Source organism: Rosa rugosa, chromosome 7 (genome assembly GCF_958449725.1).
Source record: "Rosa rugosa chromosome 7, drRosRugo1.1, whole genome shotgun sequence".
Taxonomy (NCBI): domain Eukaryota; kingdom Viridiplantae; phylum Streptophyta; class Magnoliopsida; order Rosales; family Rosaceae; genus Rosa; species Rosa rugosa.
The window spans coordinates 9,238,019-9,262,827 of NC_084826.1; the positions used below are offsets into that span (position 1 = coordinate 9,238,019).

The 24,809-nt window shown below is 39.1% G+C and overlaps 5 protein-coding genes and 1 long non-coding RNA gene across 11 annotated transcripts; 2 read left to right on the plus strand and 4 right to left on the minus strand.

The window, feature by feature from the left end:
* Positions 1–460: 460 nt before the first annotated feature.
* LOC133721861 (uncharacterized) lies at positions 461–2,173 on the plus strand. The gene has a single exon (XM_062148605.1). The coding sequence runs from the start codon at positions 755–757 to the stop codon at positions 2,030–2,032; it is 1,278 nt and encodes a 425-aa protein (XP_062004589.1). The 5' UTR covers positions 461–754; the 3' UTR covers positions 2,033–2,173.
* A 203-nt stretch (positions 2,174–2,376) lies between these two features.
* LOC133722782 (uncharacterized) lies at positions 2,377–3,213 on the minus strand. The gene has a single exon (XM_062149652.1). It carries the CDS (start codon positions 3,211–3,213, stop codon positions 2,377–2,379), a length of 837 nt encoding a protein of 278 aa, XP_062005636.1.
* Positions 3,214–3,526: 313 nt separating this feature from the next.
* Positions 3,527–4,313, minus strand: LOC133721862 (small ribosomal subunit protein bTHXc). Its single transcript, XM_062148606.1, has 3 exons — positions 4,081–4,313; positions 3,906–3,970; positions 3,527–3,789 (listed from the first exon to the last, which is right to left on the minus strand). The coding sequence occupies exons 1-3, from the start codon at positions 4,238–4,240 to the stop codon at positions 3,661–3,663; spliced, it is 354 nt and encodes a 117-aa protein (XP_062004590.1). The 5' UTR covers positions 4,241–4,313; the 3' UTR covers positions 3,527–3,660.
* Positions 4,314–5,815: 1,502 nt separating this feature from the next.
* LOC133722176 (uncharacterized) lies at positions 5,816–8,279 on the plus strand. Its single transcript, XM_062148997.1, has one exon. It carries the CDS (start codon positions 6,021–6,023, stop codon positions 7,332–7,334), a length of 1,314 nt encoding a protein of 437 aa, XP_062004981.1. The 5' UTR covers positions 5,816–6,020; the 3' UTR covers positions 7,335–8,279.
* Positions 8,280–10,573: 2,294 nt separating this feature from the next.
* LOC133719826 (uncharacterized) lies at positions 10,574–14,989 on the minus strand. Of its 6 annotated transcripts, none has more exons than XR_009851499.1 (9): positions 14,655–14,989; positions 14,529–14,571; positions 14,202–14,433; positions 13,856–13,995; positions 13,536–13,757; positions 13,394–13,447; positions 12,583–12,715; positions 11,384–11,473; positions 10,574–10,936 (listed from the first exon to the last, which is right to left on the minus strand). It is a non-coding gene; the product is annotated as an uncharacterized LOC133719826 (long non-coding RNA). The 6 variants fall into 6 exon arrangements; XR_009851496.1 differs by having other exon boundaries at positions 14,525–14,571; positions 14,655–14,987; XR_009851497.1 differs by having other exon boundaries at positions 14,529–14,983.
* Positions 14,990–19,417: 4,428 nt separating this feature from the next.
* LOC133719733 (uncharacterized) lies at positions 19,418–20,679 on the minus strand. The gene has a single exon (XM_062145901.1). The coding sequence runs from the start codon at positions 20,483–20,485 to the stop codon at positions 19,775–19,777; it is 711 nt and encodes a 236-aa protein (XP_062001885.1). The 5' UTR covers positions 20,486–20,679; the 3' UTR covers positions 19,418–19,774.
* Positions 20,680–24,809: the final 4,130 nt, after the last annotated feature.

Consider the following 24,809-nt stretch of genomic DNA (forward strand, 5'->3'; position numbering starts at 1 on the left):
TTACGGAACAACAATTACTTAAATACGTTCGTATCGCCGGAAAAGCCAAAGGGTCATCCCCAAACTTACGAATAATCCACCACTATCTTAGAAAGCAATTCAACTCTAAAAAATCTCCTTCTACTGTATCATTTCAATCAAAAAGCTCCTGCTAAAAAGTATGAGGCTGTTCACAAATGGCCAGGTAGGTACCTTCCTATCTTTTATAAAGTGGAAATTATTCTATGCACCAACGGTGCAAATGACTTAACACTTATAAAATGATCTCAACCCTTCATATTTATAATTAATATTTTTATTAATAACCTAAGAATATATTTAATATAATCTAACCATCCATTTATGTCTGTGCAAATAATCCTCCCCCTTTATAAAGCCATTGAAAATAAATGCAGCTCGTAACTGGGGAAAACTCCCTGAACATAAAATAAGATCATTGTTCCAAACTTCCAATCACCATCATTATTATATCGATTATTATATCGATGCACCCTAATCATTTTTATATGCATACAAAACAATGCTTCTTGGTTTTAGCGTATTGTAGGCGGCTTATCATTTTATTCAGCATCTGACTCTTACCAAAAAGTCGCATATTGACTGCTTCAAAACCAGACGCCTAGTACAGAAGAAGCCTGCAAGAATTTTCTTTGTATAAGCGTGTGTCGTCTTAATACGTTGGTCTATTCGCCATGAGAGTCTTTCTAGAGATATATTTCTTCACATTCACTTCTTCTCCCATGCAACTCTGATAATGATGAGTAGCCGAATCGACAGCCGCCTACTTAGCCTGGCGAAGTTCCACATCTTCTGCACTGTATCACTTGTTGCAATCATCTTCATCATCTATGCAGATGGTATCATATATACTGATTCCCAAAACTCGGTTGAGTTGAAAGATAAAGCTGTTTCTCAGGTGCTGCAGACTCATAGTATCGAACGCCAGTTCATCAAGTCTGATATAACTCGTAAAGCGCTGCGTTCTATGCAAGAAAATGTCCTTGATGTCGTTGAAGTTGATACAGAAGATACAAGTCCTGTTGTTGCTCCTTTCAATGTCACTGAAGAAGAAAGAATCAGCTGGTTTCGGGGAAAGCTGCCCGAATTTGTGATTTTTTATTCGGACGAGAAGGCGCTGCAGTTTCATGGTAGAGTTCTTGAATTCTTTGACCATAAGTGTGAGACTCAGTTCTTCATGACATGGATATCGCCTGCGAGGTCTTTTGGAAGCAGAGAATTCCTGTCGATGGAGAGTGTATTCAGAGCTCACCCTCGTGGTTGCTTGATGATTCTTTCGAGAACCATGGACTCCAGGCGAGGTTACAGGCTTCTGAAACCGCTGCAGGATCGCGGGTTCAAAGTTCATGCTGTGACGCCAGACTTGTCATTTCTGTTCAAGAACACCCCAGCTGAGGCCTGGTTTGCTGAGATGAAGACAGGCAACAGAGACCCTGGTGAGATTCCATTAGCTCAGAACCTGTCTAATTTATTGAGACTAGCAGTTTTATACAAGTATGGAGGTGTGTACCTGGACACGGATTTCATTGTCATGAAATCATTTTCGGGGTTGAGGAACTCAATCGGTGCACAAAGTATGGATGCGGTGTCGAAAAACTGGACCAGACTGAACAATGCAGTGCTGGTGTTTGATATGAATCATCCTCTTCTGCGCAAATTCATCAAGGAGTTTGCCTTGACTTTTGATGGGAATAAATGGGGTCACAATGGACCCTATCTTGTTTCCAGAGTGGTCCAAAGAGTGCAAAACAGACCTGGATATAACTTTACAGTCCTGCCTCCTATGGCTTTCTATCCAGTGGATTGGACTAGAATTGGGGGCTTGTTTAAGAAGCCGAAAAACCATGCTGACACTAAATGGATAAACGCGAAGCTGCTTCAGCTTAGTGAGGAGACTTATGGAGTACACCTATGGAACAAGCAAAGTAGCAGAGTACTAATCGAAGAAGGAAGCATTATGCAGAGATTAATCTCCTATCACTGCGTCATCTGTAAAGACATATATAGTTCTTAAAGAATCTTCGTATCTAGAAATATAGTGAAGCATCTTCAACCTGTGGCAAAGTCACAGACTGAAAATTGATACCCTCCTATCTGGTGGTGTACTCTGTTACTGGATTTAGATATAAGAAAGTTTCCTTCATTTTTTGTTTCATTCATAACTTTATCTTTTTGTTCTTCCTTTCATTGTGATTTTTTTGCTCCAGTGTAAGTAAATCATCAATTGAATGTAAATCTCATATTCTGTAAACAAATAGTGGTGGATATTCCCTGTTTCGATATCTGAATGCTTAATAAAAAGCTAACCTTTTTTTATAAAAATCAGAATTTCTTGTATTACAAGTCTGCTGACAAATATCAGTATTTTCTTCTACAAAAAGCAATCCTAAGCCGTCTCAACCTTAATCTCATTCTATATCCTCCGCATCTCCATATGCCAAATCCTGGCAATCTCCTAAAGGACTTTTTCCTAGTCAAGTTCCGTTTGCCAGTTCTTACCTCTCTATTATGGAAACCATCACTTTCAATGACACTACCATCTGAAGCAAACTTACTTTGCCTATCAATCCTAGAATCATTTCTGGGGCCAAACTGCATGACGGATGGCCAGGGATTATATATTTCATGTTCATTGTCTGTATCACTGCCCCAGAGAAGGATAGGCTTAATTACAGGTGAGCCACTCAAATCATCAAAATGGTTAGCCAGACTAGTATGCTCCATCTCAAATAATCTCTTCAAGGATGTGTTTCCTACTTTCATCAAACTCAGCAAACTGCCACTTCTTCGTGATGAAGAAAATGAAGAACAAGAAGCAGCTGAGGAAGACAAGGAAGATGAGGAAGACGAAGATTGCCAAAGTGATTTCTGATGCTCTATAATCCGCCTTATCCTTTCCCTCTGAGATTGTGGATCAACACAACAACTGTCCTCATCATTCTTCTCTTCAATTATTTCTGATATCTGCGAAGACGTGTTTCCTCCTTGAACCAAACTTAACGAACTGCTTCTTTTTTGAGATGAAGAGAATGAGGAACATGAAGCAGCAGAGGATGAAGAGGAAGATGACGAAGAAGAAGACAGATAAAGAGACTTCTGATACTCTATAATACGCCTTATTCTCTCCTTCTGAACTTGTGGATCAACAAAATAACTACTCTCATCATCCTTCTCTTCAGTTATTTCCGATACCATTGTAATCCTAGAGGTTTCAGGTACTTGGATTACATAAATGGGTGGACAAGATACAGGTTCATGAAGAAGAACAGGAAGAATGAAGGAAATACCAACAGGTGGGACTAAGGCGGCAATAACTCCCTATAAACTATAAAAAAAATATGTTCAAAGCCGGCGATACAAACAGCTTTTCCTACGATGTGTTTCCAAGAAGACAAGATTTGACAGACTAATCCAAATTTCAGACAAATAAATAAATAGCTAAATCATAAAGCATATCTTAGCATTTGTCTCCCTAAACTACAAGGAAAAGAAAACTAAGCACCAAATGGAAACCGAATTTCAAAGCTCAATTCATTAATAGCAAAGAAGACCAAGAAAAGTATTCATCAAATAAAAGCATATCCAAGGCGCATACAATTACAATTATAAATAGAAATGAAACAGATTGGCATCAGCCATTAGCTAAGACAAGGACTCATCAATTTCAACCTTGACGACCGAATCGTCCTCAAACTTATCTTTCTTAGGCGGAGCCGCCGGTACCGGAACCCTAGGCGGTCCTCTCCCTTTCTTCTTGTTCCTTGGCCTCGCCTATAGCAAAACAATTTTCAAATTTTTTTTCACAAAACATTCAAAATTGAGGAAAATTCAACAAACTTGTAAGAAAATTAGGACGATGAAATGGCCAAAGTCAGAAAAGGACTTACATTTCCGAAAGAGTGATTGAAACGCTTTCCTCTTTCGGTTTTCTTATCGCCTCTGCCACAGTACACTGAAGAAGAAACAGAGCATGAAACTTAGGGCATATAGATACTCAAAACAGAAACACAGAGCTATATAAATGCTAGCGAGAAAGGGATTGAAATTGAAATTGATGAGTACCTGACGGGACTGAGGGAGTAGTAGCGGTGGAAATTGAGAGCGAAGCAGTGGGAGAAGGAAGTGAAATGGCTAGGGTTTCGGATTGAGAAAACGAAATGCGAGAGTTCAGAGCGAGCGATTGGGAGGGGATAGGGAGAGCTCCGAGTATGAGTGAAGCCATAGCTGAAGCTCTGAGAGAAGAAGAGGATAAGGTTTTCGAGGGAAAAGTGCTCCGTTTCGTTTTAGAGACATGTCTTCGACGGCATTTTACTTTTTCGGAAAGGCCCAAAGTGAGGTTCATTCATAAGGCTGAGGCCCAAACTTAAGTTGGGTCACATGGTGTAAAACTGTAAATTAAGTTCCTGGTTCAATTCAAACCTGTTGGTGTTTTTTTTTTTTTTTTTTTTTGGAGAAAAGAAGTAATTTCATTAATGCAAAAAATTATAACGGTGAGGATGACATCTTAAGATTCAAACTATTAACAACCACAGGTAGTCGAGTTGGTAAGAGCCTCTTAGTATGGAACCCCCACACTAGGGTCCTAATCCCCCAACGCTGATCGGAGTTTAAATATCAATCTATTTTTGGTGGAAAAGGGAGAGGAAGCGTTTTGACATGATCTTCAGGCACGAATTAGTCTTTGGGCATAGAAAACTTTTGAGGATATCATGTGATCTTGATCAAAAGAAAAAGGGAAAAAAAAAATCCAAACTACTCAAACTAGAGGACAAGCTAGACATAATAGTATGACATCTCGTCACAAATGTGAGTTAATAAAGTAAGTTTCAAACACATAACACTACACTAATTACACTGAGATAACTGATAAGGTATTCAATAAATTTGTCGACTCTAAAGATGAGGGGAATGAATGCTCATTTCTCACATCTTAGAGGTAAACCGCTATCATCCCTCCCAATTTTAAATCTAATATATTACCTAGCAAAATAGAAGCATCAAAATCAAGGGGGATAATTCAGAGCACCGATCTGCACTTACACCAACATGAATGGATGGCTGGATATATAATAACAAGTTGACTTTTTTGTTATTATAAAAGATGTTAACTATAAATATCAAGAATTGAAATCATTTCATATATAGGTGCTGTGTCACTTGCATTGTTGGTGCATAAATTTTTTTTTTCACAAAACTAAAAATTATGATTCAAGATAGAAAATGATGCGTATTTATCGTTTTAATCTGATGAGATCATTAAATAAATAGATGAGAAGGGATTCAAAGCACCAATTGATGTGGACTTGGATTAATAGAAGCTGATAGCTGGATAACATTAAGTGCACTTTTTTATTATTAAAAAAAAAAACTACAAATATCAAGAACTGAGATCACCTAATAGTGTTGGGCATGGATCGCTTGCACCACCATACATAGAAGAATTTTTTTTAAATAAAATGATTTTCACCCTTTTCTTTTTGAGAGAGAGAGATCATTTTGTAACAAATGATAATTAATGATGGTATAATAATTGATGAGCGTGTCCCTCTTAGTCTTAAATGTATCATTATTGTTTGATTGAGCCGATGGTATAATGTACGTCTAGCACGACATGTGACCATTAATTTCAATGGTTTTCGCGGCCCTAATTAATTCAGGATGAAGTTGGTATTGTGTTTAGTAAGCAGAATTTGGTGTTTGACAAGATGGCCATGAAAGCTGAACTAATCAACATTCATTTGAACAGTAAATTAAGACATCAATTAATTATCAACATGTAAAATCAGACAAATTAATTTGCTGAATTATTCTCATTCATGCATTTAATTAGTAGCTTCGACAGATGGTGATTCATATCGGACCCAAATTTTTAACGTTTCAAGAGGTCTTCCACAGGTAATCCTCACTTCCTCAATAGTAGATATTAATTTAGCTTCTATTTCATTTTTCATCTACTATAAAATGGCTTTCTCAGAAGTATACGGTATTCCTCATCAAGAACCATGTCTCCAAAAAAATCCTCACCCCACTCCACTCTCTTAAAAATGAAAAGAATATCGCAAAAACTGTTTCATTATAACCTATTTAGACGCACTGCCAAATCTTCTATTTTCTCCACCATTTCATTTGCTGCCATATTCCTTCTCCTATATTCATCAGACACCATAGTCTCGATCTCTAACCTTCCCATGCATCCGGTTGACCTCAAAAGTCATAAAATTGTTGACCATCGCCAGGAACCAACCTTGATTACAACTACTAATATCCAAGAAGAGATCAGCATTGATGAAGGTCCGGATGAAGTTTACGACCCTCTAATCCCTCCCGATAATGTAACAAAAGAAGAAAGACTAGTGTGGTTCAGGCGGAAGCTTCCAGAGCTGGAGATACTCCGGTCCAACAGCTTGACGCAGCAATTCCACAGTCGAGTTCTCCAGTTTCTCAACAACGGATGCAGCATTCAATTCTACATGATATGGTTTTCACCAGCGAAGTCATTTGGAAAAAGAGAATTCTTCGCCATGGACAGCCTCTTCAAAGCTCATCCTCAAGGATGTTTGATGCTATTATCGAAAAGCATGGATTCGGGACGCGGATACCGAATCCTGAAACCATTACTTGATGGAGGATTCAAAATACTCGCGGTGACTCCAGACTTGCCGTTTCTAGTCAAAAACACTCCAGGTGAAATTTGGCTTGGCGAAATGAAGAGTGGGAGGAGAGACCCAGGTTACATCCCATTGTCCCAAAACCTAGCCAATCTGATCAGACTTGCCGTGCTTTACAAGTATGGAGGTGTATACTTAGACACAGACTTCATAACTCTGAAGGATTTCTCGGGGTTGAGGAATGCAATTGGAGCACAAAACGTAGATTTGGAGTCCAAAAACTGGACCATACTAAACAATGCAGTCATGATCTTCGACATAAACCATCCGCTTCTACTAGACTTCATGGGAGAATTTGCTTCAACATTTAATGGAAACAAATGGGGTCACAACGGACCTTACTTGGTCTCCAGGGTAACTGAGAAAATGGGGCGCACACCGGGTTACAACCTTACAATTTTGCCTCCCGAGGCGTTTTATCCGGTGGAATGGAATAAAATTCGGAGGATTTTCCGGAAGCCTCAGAAGGAATCGGAGTCGAGATGGGTGGAAAGCATGTTGAATGAGTTAAATGAAGGGGAGACTTATGCTCTACACCTATGGAACAAGAGAAGTAGAGAATTGGCCATTGAAGAGGGAAGTGTCATGGCTAGACTAATATCGGCGCATTGTGTTATTTGCCAGGACATAAATATTACTTCTTTATAAGATCAAGAGGGAGTTGGTGGTTGTGGTGCTATTTTTCTGGATTATAATGGTCAATTTCTTGGTGTTTTTACCTCAAAATCTTGAGATTCCTAGTTCGGTTGCAGAGGAGATAATAGATGTCATTAAGGCTATTTAGTTTGCTTGGGTTCGGGATTGGAAACATATTTGGTTGGAGGTTGATTCATCTCTGGTGCTTGATTATATCCGTACACCTTCTCTTGTCCCTTGGTCTCTTCGAGTTCGTTGGTTGAATTGCTTATACCAAATCTCTCATATGAACTTTAGAGCTTCTCATATTTTTCGATAACGGAATAAAATAGCTGATGCTTTGGCAAATCACAGTACGTCTTGTTTTAATTTGGTGTGTTGGGATGAATTTTCACCATTCATAGTATCATATCATATTGTAATACAAACATTAGAGGTCTGCCTCAATTTCATTTTAATTAGTCTGTTTTTTTTATTGTTTTTTTTAGGAGGTATTGGTGTTGGTCCTCCTCCTTAATTCTTCTTTAATTAATAAAATGGAGTGATAGGGAGGCCTTATTCCTCTCCTATCCTCAACATTCAGCAAAAAAAAAAAAAAACTTCTTTATAAGATCGATGGTGAATTCACCTGTAGAAGCTAGAGATGGAGAACAGAGAAAATTGAAGAGATGCAGAAAGGATTTGAACAAGCGATTGGCCGTTTCAGTTGGGGTTATAATTTCAAGCTTGACCAAAAGTACAGAAACCTTTCCGGGGCATGTACGTGTTACCTAAACACGTCGATCTCTTCTCTTTTCTTGTTATCTAGACGAAATTACATATACTTTGATCACTCAAAAGCCATTCTCTAGCTAGCTATCCTTTCACTTTCAGTGTGTAAAGATATAGGTTCTTATAGCTATTTTCACTTGTGGCAGTATATGACATATACTTCTAGGGTTATCGATCTATATACTGGAATCTACTCACATGGCAAATTGATAATGTTCGGGAGGTGTATTTAGGGATTAAGAGTTTTACTTAGATATGACACGATGCGAAGATTTAAGGTTGATTATAAAAGAACATAAAATTAATTAATATAGTGATGGTGTTTAAGATTTATCTCTCGGATTTGGGACAAAGTCCAAATTGAAGAGCTAAAACCTCAACTATAAATGAGATGTGTCACAATTATAGTTCTTTCTTATTCGCTGTAGGGCTGGGCACGGGCCGAGTCCAACTAAAAGTTTGCTGGGCCCGGGACCGGCCCGTTTCTTATAGTTCGGGCCCAAAGCCCATTTTGCAAACAACAGGGACTGGCCCGTTTAATTTCGGGTCGGGCTTTCGGGCCCAAATACCTGTTTTTTGCAATTCACTTCAAAGTCACTTTCTTCAATCAAGAAAACCAAGAACATGAATTTACAGTACTGCAATATGAATCAAAACGTTATCAGAATCAGATTTTTTACGGTATTAAAACAAATCAGAATTCTTCACTGTACACCAAGAACATAAATTTACTTCCATCAGATTTCAACATAAACTACACCAAGATTCAAAATCAAAACATGCATCAAACAATCAGTAAAGCAATCATTGATATGTTCTTCACTAATCCAACACTAAAAATTGAAAATTTAAAGCTCATTTCAAGTCGAAAACAATAGTAAACCAAAAGATTCAAAAATTTCAGAACATTTCAGCCTCATTTTCTCAGCACCGAATTGAAGAGTTGTGAGCTTTTAGCTCGGACTCAAATTCTGTGAGCTTCAGATCTTAGCAATGGTTGCAAAATCAATGGATGATGAAGTAGTTACCGCGAGATATTTGAAGCCCTTAGCAGTTAGCACAGATCGATGGATAATGAAGATACCGCCTAGTCTTCTCCATGCTAAGCCTATACCATGATCGTGTTGTTATCTTGGAGTTGAGAATCAGAGCGAATTATTGGAAGTCCGATTTGGCAGAGGAGAAGGAGAAAGAAGGAGGCGGCTGAATTGGGGCTGATCGTGAAGAATGAGAGAGAGAGAGAGAGAGAGAGAGAGAGAGAGAGAGTTTGGGAATTTGGAGCTGAAGAAAAGGATTCAGTGAGGTCGACCCAATGTTAAGGGTTTTGAGCCTTATTATATGACTAGTAAGACAGAAACACCTGTCTCTTTTTAGTGATACGGGCATGGCAAGCTTTTTTGTTTCTGAAAGTCAAGGCCCAACCCGAACTGTTTGTTTGAAAGTCAAGGCCCAGGCCCGAACCGTTTATATGAAGAAGAAAAAAAGAGGCCCGGCCCGTACGGGTTGGGCTTTGGCAGGCCGGTCCGGGTTCGCAGGTTTTCCGACTTAAATGCTGAGCCCTAATTCGTTGTTCTAAGACAATGTTGCCTAGATGTGTTATTTCGATGTAGTGGCACGGAACGGGTGTTTTTTTCATCATATTTGGTGGCTTGATTAGCATGTCCTTAGACCTGGGCGACGGAAGTTCTCAGGTGGCTCATTTAGGTTTTAGCAACACTACTACAAAAAGTTAATCAGACAACGGTGGATTTCTGTTGTCTGATGACCAAGTCCACCGTGTTGTGTGATTGAAAAATCACACAACGGTAATTCCACCGTTGTCTGACAGTAGTTGGCTCAACAGAATAGTTATTTTTCCGTTGTGTGAATTCTGCGCAGCAGGTGCCTGCCATGGCATGCGCAGGGATGCCTCGGCCATTCAGACAACAGAAGATAATTTTTGCTGTTGTCTGAGATTCATAACACACAACAGCCATAACTCTTTCTTTGTTGTCTGAGATTCATAAGACACAATAACTATAATTCATTCTTTGTTGTTTGAGATCAATAACACACAACAACTATAATTCTCTCTTTATTGTCTGAGACACATAACACACAACAGCTATAACTCATTAATTGTTGTCTGAGATTCATAACACACAACAGCTATAATTCTTTCTTTGTTGTCTGAGATAAGTCACACACAACCAAAGTGAAATTATCTCCCTTGTCTGTTGATTCATTCAGACAATAGAGATAATTTTATTTCCGTTGTGTGTTATGAATCTCACACAACAGCATTTTGTTTTTTTTTTTTGTTGGTTATCAATTCACACAACAACTATATTTGATCAGCTGTGGTGTGAATATTGTAATCAGATTGGGTAACAACTAGTGACTGTTGTAGGAGAAGCCTTAATTTTGAACTCTTTTACATTCATACAACACAATACAAAACAATGTGTTGTATGACTTAAACTTGGACAACAAGAAGAATATCCATATAAACGTTTGTCCAGAAGTAATGCTCGATATATTACCATATAAACATAACTATAAGTCCAGTACAATTATTCAAACATCTATATATTCAAGTAACTAGATAATGTACCAAACAAGAGCATTCCTAACTAGTTATACATGAATCAAAAACATTTATATTCTCAATGGCTCTTAGCCTTCAGCTGCCTCTGGCTTCAATAAAACCTGGAAGGACCTGCTCCAATTGCTTTATGCTTTCTGCATATTTAGGATCATCAGGAATGAGATGCCACACCCAGCTATGTGCTACTCACCTTTTTCTGTGCTTCCAAGGCTTCCTCAGCAGCCCTCAGCATAGCTACTGAATCATTCTCATCAATCTGCTCAAGCAAACAACCAACAGCTTGTCAAAGTGCACGTTTTATTACTTTTAACAGCATGAAGATATACTTTGTTAACTAGGCTAGAGCATACTACTTCCACTAACTTCTATCACTTCTTTTTTCCAGAGAATTAACAGACATGAAATTCAACACATGATAGTCACATATACAAGATGGCAAGCTATAAAAACCAAAAGCGGCACATATATGCGACAGTCACATATCTCAAATTTCACCATCTCTTAACCCAAAATCAAACCCATCCTCCAATCCATAAGTAAATCCAAAATTAGCGTTGGCAGCAGCTTGTGTTGTAATGAAGCAGTGGGATTGTCACCAACTCCCAAAATGAAGCAGCAAACACGAGCCAAGACCAATGCAAATAGGAAGAAATAATAAGTTGGGTCAATTTAGATTAGAAAATAGAATTAAAGATGCCCTCACCTCTTTCAGTGAGTTGATAAAGTTCCACTTTATGCTATCTTGACCTTCACAAGGGATCAATATGTTTCCTGGATATCCTCTGAAATGCACCTATAGAATTGTTCAAAAAATTACTCATGTTTACTTAATATAGCATCTCTGAATCATATTGCTCAATCCTTAATAATCATGTTTACCATGACCAACTAACACTTGTTAGGGGAGTATTGCTAAACTTCTGCCTATATTTAACATTGCAAGAACATGTTAGGTAAAGCTTATTTTTGTTTAAATTAACCTTATAGATCTTGACCTGAACAAAATGACCTTTTCAACAAAAAGCAATTAACCTGCAAATAACTCTGTTCATATGTACTTGTATACAAACATGTGAAGATATATAAATGATTTTGACTTATGAGCATTTTTTTTTTTCTATTCTCCTTTGGTCTGGAAGTACTTGGATTAATGGCACGAAAGAGCAGAAAAGAGCAGAAAGAGCAATCAACAGAATAGAACAGCAATAAGGAACACAAACCAGCTAAGCTATACTGATAACTAACACAGGAAGGAGTGAATTGGTAAAGTAACTAAAGGAGGCCCAGGCAGCCCATCATTGACCAATATATGTGTGTCTGGACTTCATTGTATTACTTTGATCATTATTCATTAGAGTTGAGTATCAATCTATGTTACAAGATGCGCATGCGAAACACCTGATATCTACCACTAGATAGAGGAGCGAAAATTGGGATTCCTAGAAAAAAAAATTCTTTTGATAAATGATATCTTTTTTTCTTCACACCAACAATTAATCCGGTTAATTCATAATTAAAAGGTTGCCTGTATTATGTATCAGATCTTAGGGAGCAACTCATCTCCCAATTTGTTAGAAAGGAGCTCATTGATGAATTGCAACACAGAATTTGATACACTGAAAAAGTTTTGCATTTGAAGCCTTGTCAAGGGCTCCAAATTTCCACATAACATGAAGTCTTGTGCATGTTATATAATACCTGATCTTGCATCATCATGGACATGAATGCTGACATGACAAACTTGGACCCAAAAGTAGTGGATTCAATCAAAAGAATCAAAGAACTGACCTAGTACTCAATCAGCAAATCATGTTACTAACTGAAAGCACGTCTAATATTATTACCCAATAAAAAGCACATATATTACTTATTCCAGGTGAATGGTAGTGTGTATGAAATTACCACGTTCATTTATTATGTTTCCTCAAGAGTGCCATCGTAGGAAGGACAGCCATGATAACATGGACACTGATGAGGATAGCCTATCCATGATAAGGAGCGAAGCCGTAGAAACCGAGCTATGATTTAGTTCCCCCTGCCAATTAACATTGGAATCACATTGGAGTACCAAATGTCCAAAAATTAAATCCAAAGCTAATATAAAACAGGAAACCAATAGATAAATACAGAACCTAGAAAATTAAGCTACAGACCTCTTTTCATTGGCACTTGCACGATTAATGATGGGGTATTAACAAGGAAGTGCAATTTTGAAATATACACTTACGTGAAACCAAGCAGTACAATGGCTAGTGAATGGCCAATCACCACATCAATAAATGATTTTGAGATTCTTATGTGCGATAAACTCTAACTAAGAAAAGAACAGACCAACAGATTATAGCCTTCAAATGTAACATCCACCAAATCAACTTGCTGACAAAGTTGTCATGAAAGCAACCATAACTGAAACAATGCATATCATATTGCCCATTCTGAATACAATTCGATATCACATTCTACTTAAATAGAAAATATAAGGTGACTGGAAGTCTAGCAAAAATAATTTACCCCAATTCTGCTGCAGGAGTCATGTCAGTTTCCTTATCAAGCCAAATTTATTTGAAACAAGAGCATTTTTTTAAGGCATTCTCAATATGATTTAGTGGCATATTGAGACAGAATGATATATGTTTGAAGAGAGTCCATATATATGTCATCACAATACCTTTACTAATTATAGTGGTAATGCACATAATGCAAAAAGCATTACCTCCATGTCTCTTGGTTCTGAAAGTTGTTCATGTGCCTCAAGACGACTTTTCCCCTGCCAAAGAGCAGAAAACAATTGTCTATGAACATAGACTAATCGTATTAAAGCATAACATTGTAAATAACATCAAACAAGTCCTAACTGAATGAGCCTTCAAGTCATATGCAGATCTATCTGCAATACCGACGCACTCAATCCAGCCACAGGAAGTCTCAATCTCAGCATCCCAGCAGTCAGTAGCATAGTGAGTCATTTCTTTAGCAAGGTGTTGCCTGAACCTCAAACGGTTCTTGTCTATACCCAGACGAGTGAGGAAGATATATACTCTCCCGATGAAGTAGCCAAGAGTTTCATTCTCCACAATCTTGGAATCCAAAATGATATGAAATCATAGTCAGTAATGTCACTGGAAGAGATACAAAAGACGAAAAACGAAGTTGAGTAAAATGTGATAGAACAAACCTTAGAATCCACTACTTCACCCAGTGAGATTAATCTTGCAGATTGGCCGGGCTTTTGTTCATCCCTTGGGAACATCGGAAGTTCCAACAAAGTTCTCAACCTCACTCACAGACTCTCAACAGGCCTTGGCGAGGAGATATCTGCACATATAGCAACATGTCAGGAATTGCACAAGCTGGACATGCACTCAGCAACATACCACAAGTTACAAGCATTCTCATAGTGGTGAAAAACAAGAAAGAGTGAACAAAACATGTAAAAAGCAGACAACAAGATGTAATATATAAATATTAGAAGGAAAAAGAAACAGCTAGCTCTGAACTTCTTTAATGGTTCAAATGCTCACCCAGTGCTCGAACCAGATGGACCCATTGATGTTTGAAACATTAAATTGAAAGGATAAGGATCTGAGAGAGGATGGTTATCTGTTTCAGGGGAATATTCCTCCCTCCATGATTTAGCGGCAATGCCCATTGATTAAGGCTTGCCGGACGACGGAGGTCCTCTTCTGTCTGTGCTCCTCTCGTACACTTCCAAGAAAGGCTTGGTTTGCATTTCCCCTCCATCTTTTCGATTCACTGTACACAAATCACAAAGCAGATGAAGAACTCAATGAAGTAAAATTTGAAAGGTAGATGCAGAACTCTGAATCGGAAATTCAGTACTCACAAACCCTAAATCCAAGAGAAAGATGAACAATCTAAGAGAACCGAAACCTGGGTACAAACACAAACACTTGTGTATCAATGAGAAGAAACTCAAGAAACCAAATAGAAGAACCCTGCAATTAGAGAATTACTTGTAAGAGTAAGAGGAGCAGAAACTAATCTTGATTGTGTTGCCGACGCCGAATGAAGAGGTGAAGGACATCGAAGCACAGCGCCTGAGGAAGGATTGTGCGGAGGTGGTGGTGGCAGTCGGAGAGTGAAGAGGTTAAGGACATCGAAGCACAGTGAAGAGATTAAAGAGAGGTTTCATGAGAGAGAGGGGTTTCGTGGAGGGGAGGGGAGGGAGAGAGAGAGAGAAAGGTTTCACGAATGAGAGTCGAGAGGTTAGGTTTCATTTTGTTTTATTTTTCTTTCGAACACGATGTGGCTAGGGCTGGGTGGGAGGCATAATTAAACTTCAACAAATTTTGAAGTTCCTCACACAACAGAAACCTAACAAACAGTTGTAAGAGAGCACTGCATAAAATTAAAATGCCAAAACATGGAGGGAAATATGCCGCCTACAGCAGTTTGGTTCAAAATGTTGCTACCTATGTTCCCACTTCACACAACAGAAAATTATAACTTCTGTTGTCTAATTTCTATAGCTTGCACTAGGTTTACCTTGTGGAAGACATTCAAGCAAGCTTCCTCAAAATTTGGCATCCAGTTTTCAATCACACAACGGAAATCTCAAGGCACCGTTGTACCAAGTAGCCCAAATTTCAGATTTCAAGAGGCAACCAAGACTCGAGAGTGGAGGGAAATCTGCCACTAAATTTTTAAGACTCAGACAACGGACAATACATAATTGTGTTGTGCAATGTCATAATTGTGTTGTGCAATGTAGTTCTGAGGAAAAAGTTATCATTTTGTTGACATTCACACAACAGAACATCACTAATACCGTTGTACAATAGAGTTTACTTAAACACACAACAGACGATTTCTGTTCTGTTGTGTGATTAGTGTTGTGTGATTAACTTTTTGTAGTAGTGCAAGGACATGGGTTATTGCTATTTTGGTTAGGAAAAAACTTGGGCCCATACAAGTTTGAACATGTTTTTCAAAACTGACTATTGTACAAGCGAGATTAGTTAGATTAGCCCGCTTTTTTGTCAGTTATATATTTACTTATGCAGCTTTCTTGATTGTCTTTACCTTGGACAAGTTTGATTAATTCTTTATTTTAGGGGGTGGTGGTGTTATTCTATAATCTAATCGTTGAAAAATTAAAACAACTTTTAAAAATCATCTATGCAATTTTTTTTTTTTTTCAAAAACCAATTCGCCCAGGTATAAAGGACATGCTAGCGATAACAAAAACAACACGCGCGCTCTGCCTTCTCTCCAGAAACTAGAGAGAGAAAGTAGATCTAAACCCTCCTCCCCCTTCTCTCGCCGAGATCTAGATCCAACCGGATCATGATCTTCTGCTTGAGAGTCGGGGGGGCACACTCTTGTTGGCTTCTAGTCCCAGTTCCTTTGTTGTTTGGTTAGCGGCTTGTTTTTCCCATCCCACCTCTTCTCAGGCTAGTGGCGGTCCGGGAGGGGATGGTGGCTCAGGCTAGTGGTGTGGCTCTAAGGCAGGGATGCGGCTCAGGGTTGGTGGATCTGTTCCTTTCTTCCGAGTTCCAGGGTAGTCGGCGAAGTGGTGCGGCGGTGGTGCGGCGCTGGGCTACGGCGCGGCTGTGCAGGGCTAAGGCACGGCGATGTGGGGCTATGGCGCAGCGGATGTGGCAGCGGCTTGTTTCTGGACTTCGGTTGGGGATTCATCCTCAGTTTTCTGCTGGGCTTTGCGGAAGTCTCCGACATGGCGTGGCGAAGCAGCGGCGTACGGATGTGGTGCGGCGGCGTGGATGTGCAGGCCGGAGGCGTGGTGAGACTGTGGTGTGTTGGCTGCGTGGTTGGCTGTTGGCGCTGAACCCCTGGGATGCTGTGGAGATGGTGGTTGGGACGGGTTTCTGCTTTTGGGCCTTGCTGGTGGTTTTTAGTTTCTGTTTGTTCTGTTTTCAGTTGGTTGTTGATGTTTCTGTGTTGTTTAGCTTGTTTGTGTTTTTTCTTTCTACTGTTGCTTTGCCGGTAATAATCTCCAACCGTGTTCTGGTTGGAGACAGTGGCCTGTGTGCCAGTCTTTGCACCTTGTGTGCCTGTTTTGCTCTAGGAATGCGGCGAGTTCCTTGCACTTGCAAATGGTCACTGCCTCTTAGTAGCAGAGTGAAATTTAGTGTCACTGGATGTAGTGTCCGGGGGCATCATGATGGGAAAGCTGTGCGTATGGAAGTTATGCTTTGCTGTAGTTGGGTTGCAGTCCAAGTTACATTTCCATCGTGTCACCGCTACGTTAATGCAGTTAAAGCAAATAGAGTCGCCAGTAGAGCGTTCTTTGCTAGTTGGTGCTTGGTTGAGTACAAGCGTTTAGTAGAGACTCAAGATAGTATTTCAGGAGGTTCTACTTATTGTAATCAGGGGTTTAGGCTCAATGTCCCCCCCCCCCTTGTATTCGACAGTTTCTTTAATCAAGGCTATCAAGGCTTGAGGGCTGCTGCACCGCCCTTTTTCTCAAAAAAATAAATAAATAAATGACATGCTAGCTAAGCCACCAAATCTGACGACAAAACCACCTGTGCCACTAGCCCACTACATCGAAATAGCACATCCATGCAACATTGTCTCAGAACAACGAAGCAGATGTAATCGTGAAACATCTCATTTGTAGTTGAGATTTTAGCTCTTCAATCCGCATTTTGTCCCAAATTGGAGAGATAGATCTTAAACTCGATCACTATATTAATTAATTAATTAATTAATATTCTTTTATAATCAACCTTAATTCTTCGCATTGTCTCATATCCAAGTAAAACTCTTAATCCCTAAATACACTACCGATCGGTAATATGCCATGTGCATGCGTAGATTCCAGTATATAGATCGAGGACCCTAGAAAAGTAGAAATATGTATGTCATATATTGCCACAAGTGAAAATAGCTAAAAGAACATTTGAGAAGTTTCGTATCAAAAAAATAAAAAACATTGAGAAGTTAAGAACCTACATCTTTAAACAAAAAACGCAAGCGAGACCCTCTCTCTCTAAACTGTAGAGAGAGAAAGTAGATCTGGAAAAAACCCCCTCCCCCTTCTCTTTAGCCCAAATCTTAATCCCTTGGGATCTAGATTGAAGGCCTAAGAGTTGGGGGGAGGTCGATCTCTGTCAATAGGTGTGGGTTTGGTTATCGGAGTTTGTGGCTAATAGGTTTGCTCTTGCTTGGGTTCCAGTTGAAAGTGGCGGAGGCACAGCAGGACGGTTCGTGGCTGAAGGAGGTGACCGGTTGCGTGGCCGGCGTTCGCATCCGATCTGGAGCTTGGGTTTGTGGGTGGATCCGGTCGGATCGTGTGGCTGTCGGCGACGATGAGAGGCTTGTTGAAAGTGGCGGAGGCACAGCAGGACGGTTCGTGGCTGAAGGAGGTGACCGGTTGCGTGGCCGGCGTTCGCATCCGATCTGGAGCTTGGGTTTGTGGGTGGATCCGGTCGGATCGTGTGGCTGTCGGCGACGATGAGAGGCTTGGTACTGGGTCTCTGCCGGTGATGGCAGTTCCTCGTATCAGACCCTCGTGGTTTGGGGTTGTGGTGGTGGAGGAGGTGATCTGCCGAAACTCTGACGGAGATGGTGGGTCGACGGCTGTCGGTGTCCGAATGAGGCGGCGGCGCGCTGGTCTGGGAGACGCTATGGTGGCTGCGCCGACTGTGCCCAAGTCGTATTGGGCTGGAATCAAAGCTTGGGCCGCATTGACCACTGTCCGATGGTGGGCCTATCAAGGCCTGTTAACTGTTTACTGCTTTTTTGTTTGTCTTTTTTCAGTTATTGCTTTGTCGGTAATAACCTCCAACCGTATTCCGGTAGGAGGCCGTGGCCTGTGTGCCAGTCATTGCACCTTGTGTGCCTGTTTAGCTCTAGGTAGGCGGCGAGTTCCTTACACGTGCAAATGGTCGCTGCCTCTTAGTAGCAGAGGGAAATTATGTGTCACTGGATGTAGTGTCCAGTGGCATTATGATGGGAAAGCTATGCGTATGGTAATTATGCTTTGCTGCAGTCGGGTTGCAGATCAAGTTTTCTTTCCGTTGTATCACCGCTGCGTTAATGCAGTTAAAGCAAATAGAGTCGCCAGTAGAGCGCTCTTTGCTAATTGGTGCTTTGTTGAGTACAAGCATTTAGTAGAGACTCAGGATAGTATTTCAGGATGTTCTATTTATTGTAATCAGGGGTTTAGGCTCATTGTCCCCCCCCCTTGTATTCGACAGTTTCTTTAATTAAGGCTATCAAGGCTTGAGGGCTGCCGCACCGCCCTTTTCTCATAAAAAAAAAAAAAAGAACCTACATCTTTAAGAGATCGTGAAGTGTGTGCGCGCGCCCTGGAAAGGTTTCTGTACTTGGTCAAGCTTGAAAGTATATAAGCCCAACTGAAACGGGAAGACCTTTCTGATCCCCCCGCCCCAAAAAAAAAAAAAAAAAAAAATCAATTTTCTTTGTTCTGCATCTCTTCTACGGGGAATTCACTCCTGGCAAATAACACATTAATGCTCCAATATTAGTCTAGCCATGACACTTCCCTCTCCAATGGCCAATTCTCTACTTCTCTTGTTCCATAGGTGTAGAGCATAAGTCTCCCCTTCATTCAACTCATTCAACATGCTTTCCACCCATCTCGACTCCGATTCCTTCTGAGGCTTCCGGAAAATCCTCCGAATTTTATTTCATTCCACCGGATAAAACGCCTCGGGAGGCAAAATTGTAAGGTTGTAACCCGGTGTGCGCCCCATTTTCTCAGTTACACTGGAGACCAAGTAAGGTCCGTTGTGACCCCATTTGTTTCCATTAAATGTTGAAGCAAATTCTCCCAAGAAGTCTAGTAGAAGCGGAAGGTTTATGTCGAAGATCATGACTGCATTGTTTAGTATGGTCCAGTTTTTGGACTCCTAATCTATGTTTTGTGCTCCAATTGCATCGCTCAACCCCGAGAAATCCTTCAGAGTTATGAAGTCTGTACACCTCCATACTTGTAAAGCACGGCAAGTCTGATCAGATTGGCTAGGTTTTGGGACAATGGGATGTAACCTGGGTCTCTCCTCCCACTCTTCATTTCGTTTCACCTGGAGTGTTTTTGACTAGAAACGGCAAGTCTGGAGTCACCGCGAGTATTTTGAATCCTCCATCAAGTAATGGTTTCAGGATTCGGTATCCGCGTGCCGAATCCATGCTTTTCGATAATAGCATCAAACATCCTTGAGGATGAGCTTTGAAGAGGCTGTCCATGGCGAAGAATTCTCTTTTTCCAAATGACTTGGCTGGTGAAAACCATATCATGTAGAATTGAATGCTGCATCCGTTGTTGAGAAACTGGAGAACTCGACTGTGGAATTGCTGTGTCAAGCTGTTGGACCGGAGTATCTCCAGCTCTGGAAGCTTCCGCCTGAACCACACTAGTCTTTCTTCTTAATTTTGTTACATTGTCGGGAGGGATTAGAGGGTCGTAAACTTCATCCGGACCTTCATCAATGCTGATCTCTTCTTGGATATTAGTAGTAGTATTCAAGGTTGGTTCCTGGCGATGGTCAACAATTTTATGACTTTTGAGGTCAACCGGATGCATGGGAAGGTTAGAGATCGAGACTATGGTGTCTGATGAATAGAGGAGAAAGAATATGGCAGCAAATGAGATGGTGGAGAAGATAGGAGATTTGGCAGTGCGTCTAAATAGGTTATAATCAAACACTTTTTGCGACATTCTTTTCAACTTCAAGAGAGTGGAGTCGGGTGAGGATTTTTTTGGAGACATGGTTCTTGATGAGGAATACCGTACTTCAGAGAAAGCCATTTTATAGTAGATGAAAAATGAAATAGAAGCTAAATTAATTTCTACCATTGAGGTGTGGAAGACCTTGAAACGTATTTGGGTCGTCCGATATGAATCACCATCTGTCGAAGCTACTAATTAAATGCATGAATGAGAATAATTCAGCAAATTTGTATGATTTTCATGTTGATAATTGATTTAGGTGTTTTATAACTGTTCAAATCGAATGTTGATTAGTAGAGCTTTCACGGCCATCTTGTCAAACACTAAATACTGCTTACTGAACACAATACCAATTCTAACTTCGATCATCCTGAATCTTCTAGGGCCAGGGAAACTATTGAAATGATCACACGTAGTGCTAGTCATTATACCATCGGATCAATCAAACAATAATGATAAATTTTAGATTAAGAGGCTAGGGACATGCCCATCAAATTATACTATCAATTATCATTTTATTACGAATTAATTGATCTGTAAAAAAAATCAAATTATGTAATGATCTCATAAGATTGAAACGATTAATGCGCATCATTTTCTATCTCAATTAATCATATTTTTTGGTTTTGATGCTTCTGTGATTCTGTCATGCTAGGTAATATATTAATATTTAAAATTGGGAGGGATGATAGCAGTTTACCTCTAGGATGGGAGAAATGAGCAATTATTCCCCTCATATTTACAGTCGACATGTATAACTATCATAGTGTGGTGTTATTGTATTACGTGTTTGAAACTTATTTTATTAATTCATACTAGCTTTTTTCATACATGCTCTACATGTGAATAGTTTTTTATTTAAGAACATAAAATAAAATAAAACAGTTATTGTAGAGAGAAAAATGGGGATTGTGGGATTTTTTTTTTTTTAAATTTTTTTAATAAAAATCTACTTTGTAATTGTCATATTTATCTTTGTGATTAAGAAATAGTGATAGTCAAACTTGGATTTGCTTCTCATGCCTTAAGAAATAGTGATAGTCAAACTTGGTTTGTCATAGCTCCCGAATTTATAAGGGATGCCATTCGAAACGATTGTAATCGTTAATTGATTCAATGAAATTTATTTTCAAAAAAAAAAATTTATCTTTGTGATTTAATTTATTCTCAAAGTTTTTTAATCTTTTAGGGTTAAATCTGTCAAAAATTTCAGTTTTGGCTAACAAAACCTCTTCTCTTAATAATAGTATAGATTTGTGACAGGATGTCATACTATTGAGTAGGTCTTGTTCTCTAATTTGAGTAGTTTGGATTTTACAATGTCATGCCCACCATTATAAATTTTTGCATTAATGAAATTACTTCTTTTCTCACAAAAAAAAAAAAAAATACACCAAAAGATTTGAAATGAACGGGCAACTTAATTTACGACATGACCTAACTTAAGTTTGGGCCTCAGCCTTATGAATGAACGTATGAAGCTCACTTTGGCATGGGCCTTTTCAGGTTAATATAAGCCGAACGATCTTGAAAATCACTTTACCTCGAAAACCTTATCCACTCCTCTCAAAGCTTCATCTATGGTGTCAGTCATACTCGGAGCTCTCCCTATTCCCTCTCAATCGCTCGCTCTGAACTCTCGCATTTCGTTTTCTCAATCTGAAACCCTAGGCCTCCCTTCTCCCACAACTTTGCTCTCAATTTCCACCACTACTACTCCCTCAGTCCCTTCAGGTACTCATCAATTTCAATCCCTTTCTCGCTCTCAATTTCTCACTAGCATCAATTTTGTTTAGAGTACATATTTGCCGCAATTTTCATGCTTTGTTTCTTGTTTAGTGTATTGTGGCAGAGGCGATAAGCAAACCAAAAGTGGGAAGTATTTCGATCACTCTTTCAGAAATGTAAGTCCTTTTTTGATTTTGACTATTTCATCATCCTATTTTTCTTACGAATTTGTTGAATTTTCTTTTAAAGATTATCTATGCAAAAACATTTCTTGAAAGATTATCTATGAAAAAATAAATATTTTTGCATAGATAATCTTTAAACGTTAATTTATTTTTTCCGCGATTAGATATATTATAGAATTACACTACCAAATATGCAAATAAGAAAGTTTGGAAAAACATGTCCAAACAAGTATGGACCTAAGTTTTTCCCCAACCAAAATAGCAATAACCCACGCCCTTGCTAAAACCAGAGAATGGGCCATCAGAGAACTGGACGACGGGCAGTCAAAGGACATTAAGGTCTAAGATTTATATTTAGACATGAGACAACGCGAAGAATTAAATTTGATTATTTAAGTATATAAAATTAAATAGTAGAGCATGAGTTTAAGATTTATCTCTCATACTTGGGGAAAAATCTGAATTCGAGAGCTAAACCCTCAACTGCAAATGAGGTAATTAAACAAATAAATAACTGGAACATTGATTGATCACACAGAAATATATCTGAACTTATGAAACATTGAAATATCAAATAGATTTTCGTTTATGAAATTTCTCACTTTCGAATTTGAAAAATAAAAAAAAAGACAAAAAATCTCATGTCAATTTGAAATACATTCTAAAAATCATGCTTCACCAATGGTGAGATTAAGAAACATGAAAATATGACAAAAATGGAGCATTGCAAGGTTTGCCACAATGAGATATGTCATGATTGAGGACACCCATACAGTGAAATGTCAGGTCGAAACACATTAAACCTTTGTTATATATTTTCTTGAATTATCTTATATCATAAGCACACCATATGCTGATATGCAGAGCATGATTTTTAGAACATGTCGATTTCTCTTTTTATATAAAGTATTCCCTTCTTGCCCTCAATTTTCTTTCACTTTCTCTTCCCCCCTCCCTCGCATCTGTTTCTTCCCAAAACCACGTCTTTCTCATCCCCATGATTTGTCCAATACAACCACATTCCTCAATGGCATTGTCATTAACACCCACTACACAAGATTCACTAATAGCACATATAAAGCATACCTCACTATCTTCTACACCCAAACAAAAACCAACAACGGCTATGTTCTAAATTGCAGATCCTACCAAATTAAACCCAGAATCTAGCAGAAACCGGCATAAAGACTGCGAATTTCTAAGAAACGATGCCAAACCTAAAACGGGTTTCTCTTATATTGTTCAAATTCCGCACTGATTGTGTAAACTTGTGGAAATTTGAAGCTGAATTGAGGTGAAAGGTCTAAGCTCTGGTGAGGGGGAATTGTGGGTTTAGGTCTCAGTCAGATACCTAAACACAGTAATATCTCTCAATCCCTTAATCATGTTTTCACCTTAGACTCACCTTCTCCACATCTCTCTCAGCCCAACATCAAATTCAAGACAACCATGCTCTGGGTTTAAAGAAATTTGGGTTTTCTTCGTGCTCATCAAACAAACTTAAAGATAATAAACCCAGAAACTAATCTTTTCAAAAAAAAAAAAAAAACCCAGAAACTAAGAAAAAAAGATTGAAGCTTTGAGTTGGGCTTTCGCTGTAAAAGCGAAGAACCCAAATAGAATTGTCACTCAAAGTTTTGGGTCAAAGAAGTGATTTTTTTTTTTTTGAAATAAAGAAGTGATTTTTATTAGGATGGGATTGAGAGCAGGGAAGAACTGGGATGATCAAAAATGGATTGAAACTAGTTCTTTGTAGTTCTTCGATGATAAAAAAATGCATAGATCAATTTGGAGTCCGATTGTAGTTCTTGGTCTACCAAAGTTCATTGAAGATCCTCTGTTTCACACTTTTCCTTTGGTCGAGAAAGACTACCAGAGCTCTACCAGTCCTCTAGTCACGTGCTTGACGAGGCCGAGCAGCTGTGTGTCGAGAGACTCAGGAGTATACATGGAAAAAAAAAGGGTTAACTACAAAGCACTACCAGACAACAAGTTTTTTGACAACAAAGTCCACAACATTTTCCCTTATACAATTAAGGACACACACTATTCTCCTTTTATCTTTTTACTCGTTACACAGTATCAGCTCCTACACAGTCTCAGCTCATGTTTTACTTTTCCAGACTAAACACAGTATCAGCCTAAGAACTAGCCTTCAACATGCCACAATTTCGCCTAACGACTTCCTGTCTAAGCGGCTACTAACACGGCGGAATCACTGCTGCCTTAGGATGCTAAAGGGTTCAGTCTTTTATAGCAAAATAGGATAACGGCTACTGCTTACTAACTGCTACTGTTAAAAACATAAATGTAAAAACAACAAAATATTTTTGTGACAGGGTACTGGGCACAAACTGAATTGATTTATTCAAACATAAACTTTAGATACAGAATCCAGAGCCTCACTCTTGGGTAAACAGCTAAAAAGCTGTTTAGCTATCCATAAGAGTGATTACAGGTACTTACTTGTAATGAAAACACACTGCTTCACACTAAACAGGAAGGGAAGAGCACACTGCTACTATGGCTTTCTTGTT

Coding starts and splice junctions, on each gene's coding strand:
- LOC133721861 (XM_062148605.1), top strand. CDS start 755: ATGATGAGTAGCCGAATCGACAGCCGCCTACTTAGCCTGGCGAAGTTC.
- LOC133722782 (XM_062149652.1), bottom strand. CDS start 3,213: ATGGTATCGGAAATAACTGAAGAGAAGGATGATGAGAGTAGTTATTTT.
- LOC133721862 (XM_062148606.1), bottom strand. CDS start 4,240: ATGGCTTCACTCATACTCGGAGCTCTCCCTATCCCCTCCCAATCGCTC. Junction 3,971..4,080: donor TACTCCCTCAGTCCCGTCAG/GTACTCATCAAT, acceptor TTTCTTCTTCAG/TGTACTGTGGCAGAGGCGAT. Junction 3,790..3,905: donor TCAATCACTCTTTCGGAAAT/GTAAGTCCTTTT, acceptor GTTTTGCTATAG/GCGAGGCCAAGGAACAAGAA.
- LOC133722176 (XM_062148997.1), top strand. CDS start 6,021: ATGTCTCCAAAAAAATCCTCACCCCACTCCACTCTCTTAAAAATGAAA.
- LOC133719733 (XM_062145901.1), bottom strand. CDS start 20,485: ATGGTAGAAATTAATTTAGCTTCTATTTCATTTTTCATCTACTATAAA.